Source organism: Pleurodeles waltl, chromosome 5, assembly GCF_031143425.1.
Source record: "Pleurodeles waltl isolate 20211129_DDA chromosome 5, aPleWal1.hap1.20221129, whole genome shotgun sequence".
Lineage (NCBI taxonomy): Eukaryota > Metazoa > Chordata > Amphibia > Caudata > Salamandridae > Pleurodeles > Pleurodeles waltl.
Window position 1 is genome coordinate 779,142,549 of NC_090444.1, and position 13,540 is coordinate 779,156,088.

The window sequence follows — 13,540 nt, forward strand, 5'->3', positions numbered from 1 at the left end:
ATATCTGGCACCTTCAGAACCCTCTTTGTAGAGACTACTCATTCTATTCCCACCTCTACCATGTGCACACTAGAATAGATAGGATGCTCTGCTCAACCTCTCTTAGTGAATCAGCTCCGCACTCTGAATACTTGGGCCAGACTGTATCTGATCATAGTCCGCTATTGATCCATCTAACCACGATGGAGACTCGCCAACCTGTCCCGACATGGCGCTTGCACCCAGCAGAGTTGGAAGATGATGTATTCCGCACAGCACTACTAAATAGGTTGTTGGAATATTTGACACTGAACCGGGGCTCAGAGTCCAGTAGGGGCATTGAATGGGAGGCCTTAAAGATAGTGGTGCGGGGCCATTGCCTTGGACAGACGGTACCTTGAACGGGACATTTCGCACTTAGAGGACAACTTACATAGAAGTGACAATGACCTAGATGGTTCACCAGAAGGACAGGCAAAACAGCTGGAGCTCAGGGAGAAATACTCATCGCGCTAGAATGCCTTAGATGCCATGACTACAAGACCTATTTGGCCAAAGTGCATGATGAGGAAGGGAAAGCTGGGAGGCTACTGGCGTGGCTGATTTGCCGGGAGATTGGGGGGACATCGATCACCCACCTATTGACTAGGGAGGGAAATATTATTTACATACCTACTCAGATCAATGCTGAGTTCACAGCTTACTATAAATCCTTGTATAACTCCACTCATGTGGACTCAGCTACCGTAAGGGAGAGCTTTCTGTCTGCACTGCTTCGGACTGTTCTGACTGACGAGGATAGGGAGGGGCTGGGTGTACAGGTCTCCGCAGAGGAGATTAAGGCAGCCATTAAAATGCTAGTGGTGGGTAGGACTCCGGGTGCTGACGGCTTGCCCTCTGAGTTCTATGAACTAGACTGCGATGTCCTGGCTCCTAGATTGGCGGAGATGTATGCTGAAGCCTATGAGACCAAACTGTTGCCGGTCATGACCAGAGAAGCCATAGTGATCCGATTACCCAAGACTATGCAGGTTGACAGAAGGTTTACTGCCTTCAGGCCTCTGTCCATGCTCCACACTGACTTCAGTATCGTTAGTAAAGCCCTTGCCGTAAGACAGCTGCCCCACATGAACGCCCTCATACATGGGGACCAGAGTGAGTTCATTCCAACCCGCAGCACCTCCAATAACTTCTGTAGGTTATATTCCCTGCTCTATGATGATGTTCATCCCCCTCATCTGGCGGAAATGATTGTGTCGGTGGATTTTGAAAAAGCCTTCGACACAGTGAGCTGGGAATTTTTGGATGCCACTATGTTGCGTCTGGGCTTGGGCGGGGCCTGGGGTGACTGGGTTAAGCTGCTTTACACACAACCTACGGCTCGAGTCAAGACGGGACGAATGATCTCCTGTAGCTATGGTATACATAGAGGAACCCAGCAGGGATGCCCTCTATCCCCCTTGCTATTCGCCAGTGCCATAGAACCCTTGGCGGCGAGACTCCGAGATAAGGCCCAAGAATGGGGCATATGTCGACATGGAAGTTTCCATATAGTCTCCCTGTATGCTGATGATCTACCTCAACAATGGACTAGAAACTTAACCTCAAGTGTTCCAGCTGTTAGATGAGTTTGGGGCCTGTTCTGGTCTCCGACTAAATAAACGAAAGACTTATGTCTTCCCGGTGGTCCGTGGAACGAGCCAACGTCTTCTTGTCCGGAGGAAGTATCTTGGGCTCCACATACCTTCCGTTATCTGGGCATTCGGATCTACCATGTCGTCTCTTTTCTGCATAAGCCTCCATCTTCTTTTCCCAAACCAAGTATTTGGTATGGGGTTCTTCCTCAGTACTTGATCTTGTGTTGCTCCATTGAGGTGACTTGGTCTTCATTGCTCTCCCGAACATCAAAGTTGCAGGGCTTTCACCTGTGGTCGACTGAGGAGTCGAACTATAATGTTGCACAGTAGAATTCAAGGCAGTTTTAAGGTTAAGCTTTTCCAAGTTTTCTTTAAATTACTTATGAAAGTTCAACAAGGCCGTTGTCCTGTGGCCAAGAGGTGTGCTCTTCTGATTAAATTCTGATGCATCTGTTGATGTTAAACTTGTGCACTGCTGGAATAGCATTGTTAAAATGACACTATTGTAGCAATGCAAGGAGGCTCCCATTGGAAAAAAAACCTGCATCAATTTTACACCTGCTCTGAGCAGTGAAGTCCTAGAATGATGCAGTGAAATGTTATAAATGTCACTGTCTCAGTTCTGTGTGGCATTTTGCCTGGGAACGCCTTCACTGTATACATTATACCTGGTGCAGGTATAATCTGATGCAGGGCTTTACAAACTGACTCATCGGGCCCAATGTGTCGGTTTGTAAATCTGGAGGAGTGCTAGCACCATCTCTGCGTGAAAATAAAATGACACAGCAGTGGTGCAAAGTGCTTGTAAATGAGGCCCTTACTCTTTTGTATTGAAACTGACCAATATATGTAGAAAAAGTTGTAATGTACTTGCATTTGTCCTCGAGTTCCAACTGTTAAAATCCTTCATTTAAATCAAGGCGAGAGAAGGCCTTTGCACTATTCAACTGTGTTATCATGTCAGCAATGTGCAGACCTGGATGTTGTTCTCTTCCAATTGCCATGTTCGCTTGACACATATCCACGCATAGACCTACATTTCCTTCACTATCCCTTTTGTGTACTGCCACTACCGGCGAAACCCAGGGCATAGCACCAGTGGAACACTTTATTATATCATGTTTAAATAATGTTTAGAATTCCTTTTTAATAATTTCTTGTAAATTAAATGCAATTCTTCTGTGCCTTTGGGCAACAGGATGGACGTCCTTGTTAATATGCAATTGTACTTTCATAGTCTAAGGTTCTCCTAACCCATGAAAACTATGAAGGGAACTGTTTTGTGATGAGCCTTCATCTTCTAGTTCACTGAGATCAGTCCCATATCCAGCTGTGCTGTAACTGGGTAAAGATGTGCTTGACATCTTACCTTGAAGACCTGAATGGGTGCTTGCACTTTTGTTTTTTTGTGTTTCCTCGTTGCTAAGAATGAACCTTGACTTTTCAATGGCATTGATGGTGCCCAGGTATATACTTTAGTTTTCGATGGCATCAGTCATGGCAACGGAGATAGTTCATTATATTTCTCCTCATGCATAATGTTTATCGACACATCACTTTTGATAATGAAAGGTATTCAACAACCATTTACTTTCAGTGTAATCTTTAGACAATGTTTGAATGACTTTGGTGCTTTTTCATATTCACTTTTCTTTGACTGGTATTTTTCTTCACATGCTGCCAGTCAAACGTGCATATTTTTCTGAGGTAAACATGACATTGCACAACCATCTTCTTAACTTTCCCTTGATATTGATACTGACAAACAGTTTGACGATGATGTAGATGACAATCAACTTTGTTTGGTGTCAATTTGTCTCAACTGATGTTGCTACTTGGCCTTGTGGGCGTGCATCGAACATTCCTTCTGGAATACTCTGGCAGCCATTTCGTCTTCTAGCAGTGGTGCACTTACTTTTTCCTTTGGGAGCAAAAAACGTCAAAATTCTTCTCCTTCCCACAGCCTTTACATATCTATCCAATGGCGGAACATTTACCTTCATGTGGAAACAATAATCCATATTTGAAACACTACTTCTTTTTCTGCTGAGATATCACTTTATGTCCTTCAGCTTTGTGTTTCTGCTTGCTTTTCATGTTCATGACTGACTCACTTTGGGCACCTCTGGCCTCCACCCCAGTAGCTCGTCAATTGGCAAGCTTTTCAGCTCTGGCAGCTATGAGAACTCACTCGACACTGAACGTTTTGCTGAGCATTCTCCATCTAAATGAATCTGACAGGCTTCCTCATCATTGAACCTACAGTGTTTGATGAGCGTATCCATTCTCTCAACAAATTTCTCTATGGCTTCACCAACTCCGTTATTCTTGACTGAAAATGCACCTTTCGTAATCTACATTCGGCATTGGATTGAAATTGCGACATTTTTAAATTTGGCAGTACATAACTTCATTAGCGATCAGCATTTTCTTCATGATTTCTTTTATACTATCACCAGCAAGATTCTTGAAATATTTGATAATCTTCCTGTTATCTGTTTCTTCTAGTGCATCAATGAAATCATCAAGTATCTCTACCCAAGCTGTCCATCTATCACCAATATTTTGCTTTCTGGAGATATTGAATGATGGTGGCAGTCTCAGGAAGGTAGCAGTATTACACCATTTGTGGAACTTGCTGACATTGATTTCTGAGTTCTCTCCAGCTTCATCTGCTGTCCATCAGGACTTATTCTATTCATACCATCAGACATGCCCTGTGATTTTCTGGTCTCTGGGTCATCATTGATAATTGCAGGAAACGTGGCCTCTTTCTTGGTCTCCACTGGAGACTTTTGGAGTTGTGCTGAGCCTGGCATCTGGCACATGGCATCTTTGGGTTGTGTGCCGCTTCAGGTATTGGACAGCTCAATAAGCACAACCTCTGTGCTTCTTCTGGGTCTCCTCACCCTCTGCTGTGGTCGTAGAGCTCTCCTTCTTGAGGCTCTGGTAAGTGTAACAGCGGTATGCTTTGTTATCAATTGTTCTGTGAGATAGCGCTGTTTTATGAATCTGTTTGTGGCCATTTTTAGCATTATCACTCCATTCACTGTATAGCTTTATACTGCACAGTAATATCATAACTCTCTGTATGGCCTTGCTAGTAGGTTCTTGGCCCACGATGCATAGACTTTTCAGTGATGCTTTCTTTATCATCAAATGCTTTACAATGGCAAGAGCTGTGCTTCAACTTCACATATGCCAAACGTCAATTCTACACTTAGATTGAGGCACATGTGGCACACACAAGTAGTTTGCTTGGACCTCAGCAAGCTCTCTGGGAGAGCACTGTCGATCTTTGGGTTACTTATCCACTTTCTTGTCTCCAGTTGTAGTCTCTTCTCTAGCCTGGTTACTCGCCAATGACTACCCCACACACTGAGCTATGTATTACATATATTTATGCACAGTGGCATAACTGTGAACTTAACATTCTAAACCTACCTTCACTTCACCACATTCTAACACTTATGTCATAGTTCTATGGAGTCTTTCGGGAGTCAAATGAGTTCCGTCATTCATACTCACACAACACTTCAGAGGGTACAGCCTTTCTCCTTGTCAATTGCAACAGCAGGTTTCTAAGCTGGACATTTAATGGATTAAACGCTCACACGAAATATGGAAACATGCTTACACCTGAAAAAGTCCTACCTGGTTTTGGAGGTTGAATTTCTTTTTTATGCTTCTGCGTTTCTTGGTCTGCTAGAAAAGATAGATTAGAAGATGTGAAAATCATTGACCAGTAATTAGAGCACAGGGTCTTTAGAATAATTAATTTTTAACATTGCTGGAGGTCATTAATTAATTGGGAAAGGATTTTCAGCACTCTGAGGTGAATAGCATGTTGCCTAGAAGGCCACTCACCATACTTCAAAAAGGCAGTTTTCAGTAACTTTTGCAGTAATATAATGCAACAACTGAATGGCCCTGAACTGGTTCCTAAGTTCCTTGATTTCTAAAAGCGATGCACCAATATCACATAAAACAAATATCCATGAAACCTCTTTGTTTATCAATACAGCTTGATACCACAGGCTTTCTATTTAATAGCACTGTAAGTAATAGATGTTATTATCACATATTTGATAGGTAAACAACTGATCAACTGTAAAAGAGTGAAAGGCGGAATAAACGCTCATGAAATTAGAAATTGGCCTGCAGTTTACAGTCACATCTCATCAGCAAGCCATTGAGCCTCAGACCTTTACTGGTTCACAGCATGAATGATTTGTGTTTCCCCACATTTAGTGATTCTGAAACTCTGTTGTTCTATTTTTGAATGATATTTAAATACTGATGAATTGCTACAGAAATGTAAGACTACTAGATCATACGAAGTAGTGTGGTCTTGCTTCCTCTGACAATCAGATGGGCTAAAAGTGCATAGCTCCATCTTTGTACCCAGTATTTGCTGAGATTTGATATTTCTATGTCATCACCTCCATCATGTAACCTCACTGAGTGGCAGTGTGAGCAATTGTGTGCCTCAACAATAGAAGCTGAGATACTGAGTGCCACACAGATGGCAAGGCAGAGACTCTATCTTTCAACCCCTCCAACTCTGCCTTGTCAAGATGTCGCCAAAGGGGAAGTAGCTGCACTGCCTTCCTTTTGTCTAGAGAGGTCTGAGGCTCGTCATTGATACTGCTAGCACCCATAAAAAAACCTAGAAAGGTAAGAGAGAATCGTAAGCTACAGTGAATAGATCTGAGCTAAGGGACACATTAAATCCCTAGGACCCCATTGGAGTCAAAGTACCCAAGGAGACTGGGAAACCCAGATGGGCAAGGCATGTGCCACTATAGACAATGTAATTTCAGCTTTGGCTGAGATGGGCTTGCAGTGAACAGGGTGGAATAGCAATGATCCATTTTTGATGTCTGACAGTCCTTTTGACACACTGCTCCTCCTCTTACCAATAAGCATATTATCCTTATCTGTAGTGAAACAATGGTGGAACCCTGAAGAGTGGACATATTTTGAGCAGGAGTGTGGAGAACACTGGTGCTAGACCCACTAGAGTAGCGGGTAACTTGTTACGTCTGGCTTTACAGTGTAGCTGTGACCCAGATATCAATCTCAGAAAGAGCTTTAAGAAACACTATCAGGAGAGGGATTTGTGCTTCTCCTGCATGTTGGTAGCTGTGAGTACATGGTTTGATTTGGCAGAAGTTGTGTTCTTCCACAAAAAACTACTTGTCCTAAACACAACTGTGATCATTTTGTTTATGTATCCAGATGCCTCAGCCAGCAGCAGTATGCTTGAGCTTGAACTTTCAGAGGCACACACTTAACAGTGCAATGGTACTAAAATGTTTTAGATATTTAGATAAGTTGCAGTGTTTGTTTTTCTGTGGCAGAAGCATAGATGGGTGGAAGACAACCATAAACTTTAGGCTTCAAAGAGCAGTTTTGCTTTGAGGGCCCAGGGCCACACTTAATCCCTTCCCTGATACACTGCTGTAAAACAATTGATGTCCAGAGATTTTCATTTTTGATTTGTGTTTTTGGATCATTAGAGAAGTTATTTAGCTTGGGTAGACATAGTTTCTGGACAACATTTCTAAAAATGGCAAGTATTTTGCAGTGATGATGTAGTATTTCAGGAACCATGAGACCTATATACTTCATTTTGGAGTCAAAACATAGATTTTTGGGGTCACATACTCCTATAGAGACAGAAAATAACTCCTCAGAGCAACCGTTCTGCCATTTTCCAAAATGGCAGCTATAATCGAGGAAGAAGAGACATATATATATATATATATATATATATATATATATATATATATATATATATATATATATATATATATATATATAAATGAAACAACTAATAATGTTTTTTAACCCTTTTATGTATCCACCAAACAATGTTTATGATCTGAATAAAAAAAAAAAAAACATCACTCTTTTTCGTTTGTTCTAGAGACATTTTCATAGTTCACTTTATGGATTTGTTTCAGCAATCACTCATGGTATATTTGCAGAATGTTGTCAATTTGAGGAGAGCATATCAACAGGGACATCTTTTTGTAGCACATGTTTTGCATGTACATGTATCTGTACGTTCCGTGGGTAGAGGCTTTGGGAATTCTGTAGGTTTTAGAACCCCATCAATATCTTCCCAAACAAATTCACATTGATATTTCTCTACATATGCATGATCCAAAACATCCACACATCTTCTGATCAAGTAGAATGTTCTTTCAATGTGTGCACACTCAAAATATGACGTAGTGGAAGGTCACTTAGTGGGGCTGATCTCTTGAACTCACTGAACCGGAGATCTTCAAATGTGTGACAGTCAGAACTTGCATTCTTCTACATATTTAAAGTCACATTCTTGTTCTGTCTCATCATTTCCTTTTAGAAACTTCACAGGTTTAGCAGTTAAAGCTCCAAGCTTTATTCCAATTTTTCATAGTGTCATCACCCGTAAGAATAATTGCCTTGATAAGAACACTGGACATCTCTGGGTCAAGTTTCTTGTACAGAATTCGTAGCAGGATTAAGTGTCTTTTCTAGCCTGTTCCATAACATATTATTACGTCTGACAAGCCTTGATTTATGAACATTGCAACAAATCTAAGCAGCAAAATAATAACATACGTGTCCATTGACAATGCAATGACTCAATTGGAACCATTTCAAACAGCCCACTCAACATGTGGCACAACATGAAGGTCAGGTTCCTCCAATTCGCTGTTAAGCTCCTGAACAATGTGGCCTGAACTTTTTGAAAATATCTCTACAGGCACCAACTCCTCATTGCCAATCATTTCACTTGCAATAATTGGATATTCAGTGTCTACTGAAGCACAGCAATGTTTTGGTGAATTAACAACTCCATGTTCATTTTGTTCGATGTTCAGGACCAGAATTTATCAAGGTGCACAGGTGTAGGTGTCAAATTTGTGATACAGGTAAGGCCAATTGTTCCACTCTTAGACATTCGTCTGATTCTCTTACATTCTTTGACAGATAGTTCAAGATAACTGTCAAACACAATGTGCAGTTCTTGCAAGGTGCACATTGACTTTGATATCTGTAGAACTGTCTGAACTACCTCGCTGAAGTTTTGTATGAATGAAATCTTGACAATTCGCAATTGTGACACATAGTCGACAACAACAGCAGTTTTCAATGAGAACACCTTTTCAAATTCAAATTCTTCAGATGAAAGTTTTTTCAGCTCTTGTACACGTTTGTGCTTCACACTTTTGCTTACAGCATCTCCATCAAATCATGCCCTTGTTGGAAGAAGATCATGCGTCAGAATGTCCTTGATAAAGTAATCCCTTTCTTTTGCTAAATCTATCTCTCCATCTGCTTGTGAAAGTTGTTTTTTTTGTAACCTATTTTGTACTGGCTGGTTGGACGAAGCTCTTACTATGGCAATTAAAGCGTTGCAGTTTAGTTTTAGTGATTATGGCAAACAGCTTTTTCTCTTTCAATACAAATCTCTCCTGCTTTATTTCTGCATATGGTTTTGACCCATGTTCCAGGACATCTAGTAGATATGTCTTTCTATCGTTATGCACATGTTGTGTGGTCACAAAGTTGTGTAGTTGCACAGAATCTGTCATTTCAAAGCGGTTTCCTTGCTGCTGCATGAAATGAAGAGGGCTGCCCACATGTTTATTAAAACATTCCCCTATCTTTCCCACAAATTTGTGATGAGTAAAAGTTTCACAATGGTCCATTAATTTTGAATTTGTCATCTCTCTGAAAACATTGGAAATAGAAAGGACTTCATGGTAAGCTAGATGCCATTGAGCAACATATTAACTTTTACATGTGTGACCAATAACTCCCTTGGAGCTTTTCTGTGATCTATGGATCGTCTATTCCAGTTTCATATCTGGTGCCACAGCATTGAACCTTCCCACTCTGCCTTTCACCACAAAATGTGTTTGGATGAATTTTCTGTAGAGGTATGGTATTTCCACCTCCAGCCTCTTCACTCTTTCCAAATACTAGGACTCACATCTCAGCTAGCTTATGCAATCGAATTAAAAAAACACAGTAATCAGTGACTCCACAGTCTCCACATGCAGCCCCCAATCACCTTCCCGATCTACACGTACCAACCTTTTCACTAGAGCTATAATGTGTAAAACATTTCCCCAGTACTTGCAAAGTTCTGATTTTTTTTCATATTCTTCGACAAACTATACAAACTTGGATTTCAGGTTTTCTGATTTTGAACTGAGTGTATTGAACATTTTCTGGCTTTGCATTATGTATTCTGAATTAAGTGCACCCTGTGCCTTGTTCCCTTCTGAGATAAGGTATGTAAAACCTAATTTGTTATTCTTGTTTCAGAAAGCATCCCAACGCAATGTTTCTATAGCCTCAGATTTGATGAGCATACCTTGTAGCAAATGAACATAATGAGTTCTGCTCAATACCGACTGGACAGTTTTGATTCCAAGGATTTAAGCCTCAATACATGCATCGTCTATGCCAAATCCATTGAGATATATTCCTGCACACGGCACACAACTTTTGTCATGTGGAAAATGCCCATCATTGGATTAAGATCATCAAATTCTAATGGATTGCTCATAAATGTGTCAGCTACAATATGGAAAACACCTTCATTGCAGAAAATTGGCAGGATAGGCTGGTCTTCAAGCTGAATATGCACATTTTGGACATTTTTTACCATTCTGTTGCGTAGTTTGTGACTTGGTAATGGAATTACTGGTAAAAACCCAACCTTTTTCAGTGGGGTGGTATTCTGGGAGAACAGAGCATGAATTTCTATCCCACAGAGGAACTGGCTTTTCTTCATCCTTCAGTCTGCATCGAATAAACAATATAATAAATTAAGTTAAATCAGCTTTGCGGATCACTGCATTAAGTAGAAGAAGATCCATGTCCTTAGCCACCTTTAAACTTTCTGGTAGACTGGGACATGTTGATGGCTTGTAGTGATTTTGCACGATTTGGCAAGGCAGTTGGGTTATAGGTTTGCAGCTTCATTTGTTTATGCCTACAGCTGACACAGCTTGATTTCCAGCAGCTACTTCATTGGTACAGTCTTCAAAAAGCACCATAGGAGTATCATTTGTGCTGGATGTTCCAGACAAAGAAGACCTGTCTTCAAAATCAAAATTATCAAGCAGCAATTGTAAATCCTTTCCTGGTAAAGTGACTTGGAAGTGCTATGCTGTCAGATTCACAGCGGCATGAGCTGCTAACAAGTTCCCGCTCCGTACCATGTCATTATAACTTGTTGATAGATAAATCCGAATCATTGAGGTGATTAGCTTTTGCACTTGTCATAGATTGCCTGTGCAGTCATCATGTGTAGCAGGGTTTTCTTTTTGCCGTGATTTAATTCATAAATCTGGATTTGGAAAAGACGGTACATTTGCTCTGTATAATCCTGTCAGTTCATGGTATTGTCTTTCACATCTTTGCTTATATCTTCAAAACCATCATCAATGTTGTTGGCTTCTGTTCCAATCTCAAGAACTTTAGTTTGTAACAGTTTTGCTTTGCTGATATTAAACAACAATGTAAAAAATGTTAACATCAGGCATTCTTGTTGATTTTTACAGCTCTGGGGCTTCCCAAAATGTGTCACTAAGTCAAAAATCTAAATCTTTCAAGATGTTTCTTAAAATGGTTCCTGCTGATTTTACTGCATCCTATGAACTTATTTGAGAGCAAGAACTTCAAGAGTCAGGAGCCATAAGTGGTTCATTCTTTTTGCTAGACTGACAAAAAGTAATTATGTCATTGTACATTTTCACAAGACTAATCTTAATTTCGCTATTATGGATCAATAAAGTTTTATCAATGTTGACCATCATTTCTCTGATCTCACTGAGAGTGACCCCATAGCCAGCACTCAAGAGTGGCTTTAAAACTTAATTTGCTTTTTTAAAGAGTGCAAACTTAACCAAAGGCTGGCAGTTACATTGCTGCTGGGAGTTCACTGTACATTCATATTTTCAAATGTATACACACATGCAGGTGGGTGGGCATACAAATCCGCTGTAAATACATTCAAGTTGGGTGAAAAAATTTCCTCTTGGAAGAAACTAGCTGCAGAAAAAAACATGTTTGCCCTTTGAGACTCACATACTCTGTACTTTGTTCTTTCATCAACCCCATTGGATCTTGTCCTGGCTAAACTACAGATAACACATTGAAGATCCTCTGCTTTCTGATCAGTTGTTGAAAGTGCACCAGGGGTAGCCATTGATCTTTTAAGTGGATGGGCATTGGGTTTGATTGTCAGCACTTTCTCAGAAGACTCGGATTCTTGTTGTGATTCACAGGTTTCTGCTATTTTTGGATACATTTTTCCAGGCATATTTCATTGTATATGATTTGTAGTACTTGTTATTACAATGATAAAATATTTGATCCTCTTCACCCATCAGATTCAATGTTTTGTGAACTTTGTCTTGATGTATTTATGCAGCGTCTCAAAACCTCTTCTGTCCAGCTGCAGTTGATGTTAGCTATTCTTTCAGATTAGTTTGGCTTATGACACATTTATCTTTGTTGAAGGAGTCTTCAGATTTTGTAGTTAGCAACACTCTGTCAGGAGGTAAAGATCCCCTGCTTTCACGTGCTTTGCTCATGTTTATGAATTTGAATCAATGGAAAACCTACAAAAATAATATTGAAACAAATTACCAATATGATGGCTAAAACGCATCATTTAAGAGACGCCATTTTGGAAAGTGGTGGAAGAGTTGCTCTTAGGAGTTATTTACTGTCTCCAAAAGACTACTTGACTCTCAAAACCTATGCTTTGACACCAAAATGAAGTATATAGGTGTCATGGTTCCTGAAATATTACATCATCGCTGCAACACATCCACCATTTTTAACAATGTCATCCAGACAAAATTGGCCCAGATTAGCAATGTTTACCCAAGCTAAATTACTTCTCTAATGATACAAAAACCCAATTCAAAAATGAAAATCTCTGGACAACAATTTTTTACGTAGGCATACCAAAGGGCCAGGGTTAATCAACATGAATTTTTAATGTGGCTTGACAATACTACTGTCACCTGCCCTTAGGTGATTAACAAAAAAAGGCTTGCAGAGACCTACTGAGAGAAGGTTTTAGGCTTGACTCACATAGTTTCCCTGACATAGGACTTAATTGGGCTGATTTTGTGTGTTTCACCTAAAAAGACAGACTAGCTTGTAGCAAAGCTTACACTCAATCAGAAGGACAGGGTTGGTTATGGTGGCAAGTCAATGATCACAGCTATAGGCCTCATCTTTTTATTATGAAATTATATGATAAATGCACTAGGCTGGATGTATGTACTGTGAAAAGCATATGTTAAAGTTGAAAGACATTTAATTGTAGATTGTTGTTACCCTGTATTTCAGCCTATAAATATGTATTTTGATACATGGAATCTGACAGTTTACTGCACTAGGAAATAGTTTTGGTGTTGGAATGCCAGTGTGGCAAACCATGGATACAGAAGGATTGTTTTTGTAAATCCTTGTTAGGCCATATGAGGAGAAATAGTACTGTGCTTAGCCAAACTATAATTTTATTTGCCCTTCTAATTTTATGACAGTGTTACTGATGGCTGCTATGTGAAAATGTTATGCTCAAAACTGTAGGCCTGAGTTGATTATGGTTACAAGCTATAAGCCTGATTGGAGCACTGGAAATGGTATGTGTAGGAAGTTGGCTCTGTATGTGCTATTTCAAAGTAAGGAATAGCATGCACAGAGTCCAAGGGTTCCCCTTAGAGGTAAAATAGTGGTAAAAATAGATAATACTAATGCTCTATTTTGTGGTAGTGTGGTCGAGCAGTAGGCTTATCCAAGGAGTAGTGTTAAGCATTTGTTGTACATACACATAGACAATAAATGAGGTACACACACTCAGAGACAAATCCAGCCAATAGGTTTTTATATAG

General features: G+C 40.2%; 1 protein-coding gene across 43 annotated transcripts in view; it reads right to left on the reverse strand.

The window, feature by feature from the left end:
• Positions 1 to 13,540, reverse strand: part of TRDN (triadin) — a 1,868,677-nt gene that overhangs the window by 368,013 nt on the left and 1,487,124 nt on the right. For 42 of the 43 annotated variants that reach the window (XM_069234794.1, XM_069234791.1, XM_069234779.1 and 39 more), the window contains one exon: positions 5,271 to 5,321. In XM_069234794.1, the coding sequence (XP_069090895.1) occupies positions 5,271 to 5,321 (51 nt within the window). The remainder of the gene's footprint in view (positions 1 to 5,270; positions 5,322 to 13,540) is intronic. The other variant, XM_069234760.1, reaches the window with a different exon arrangement.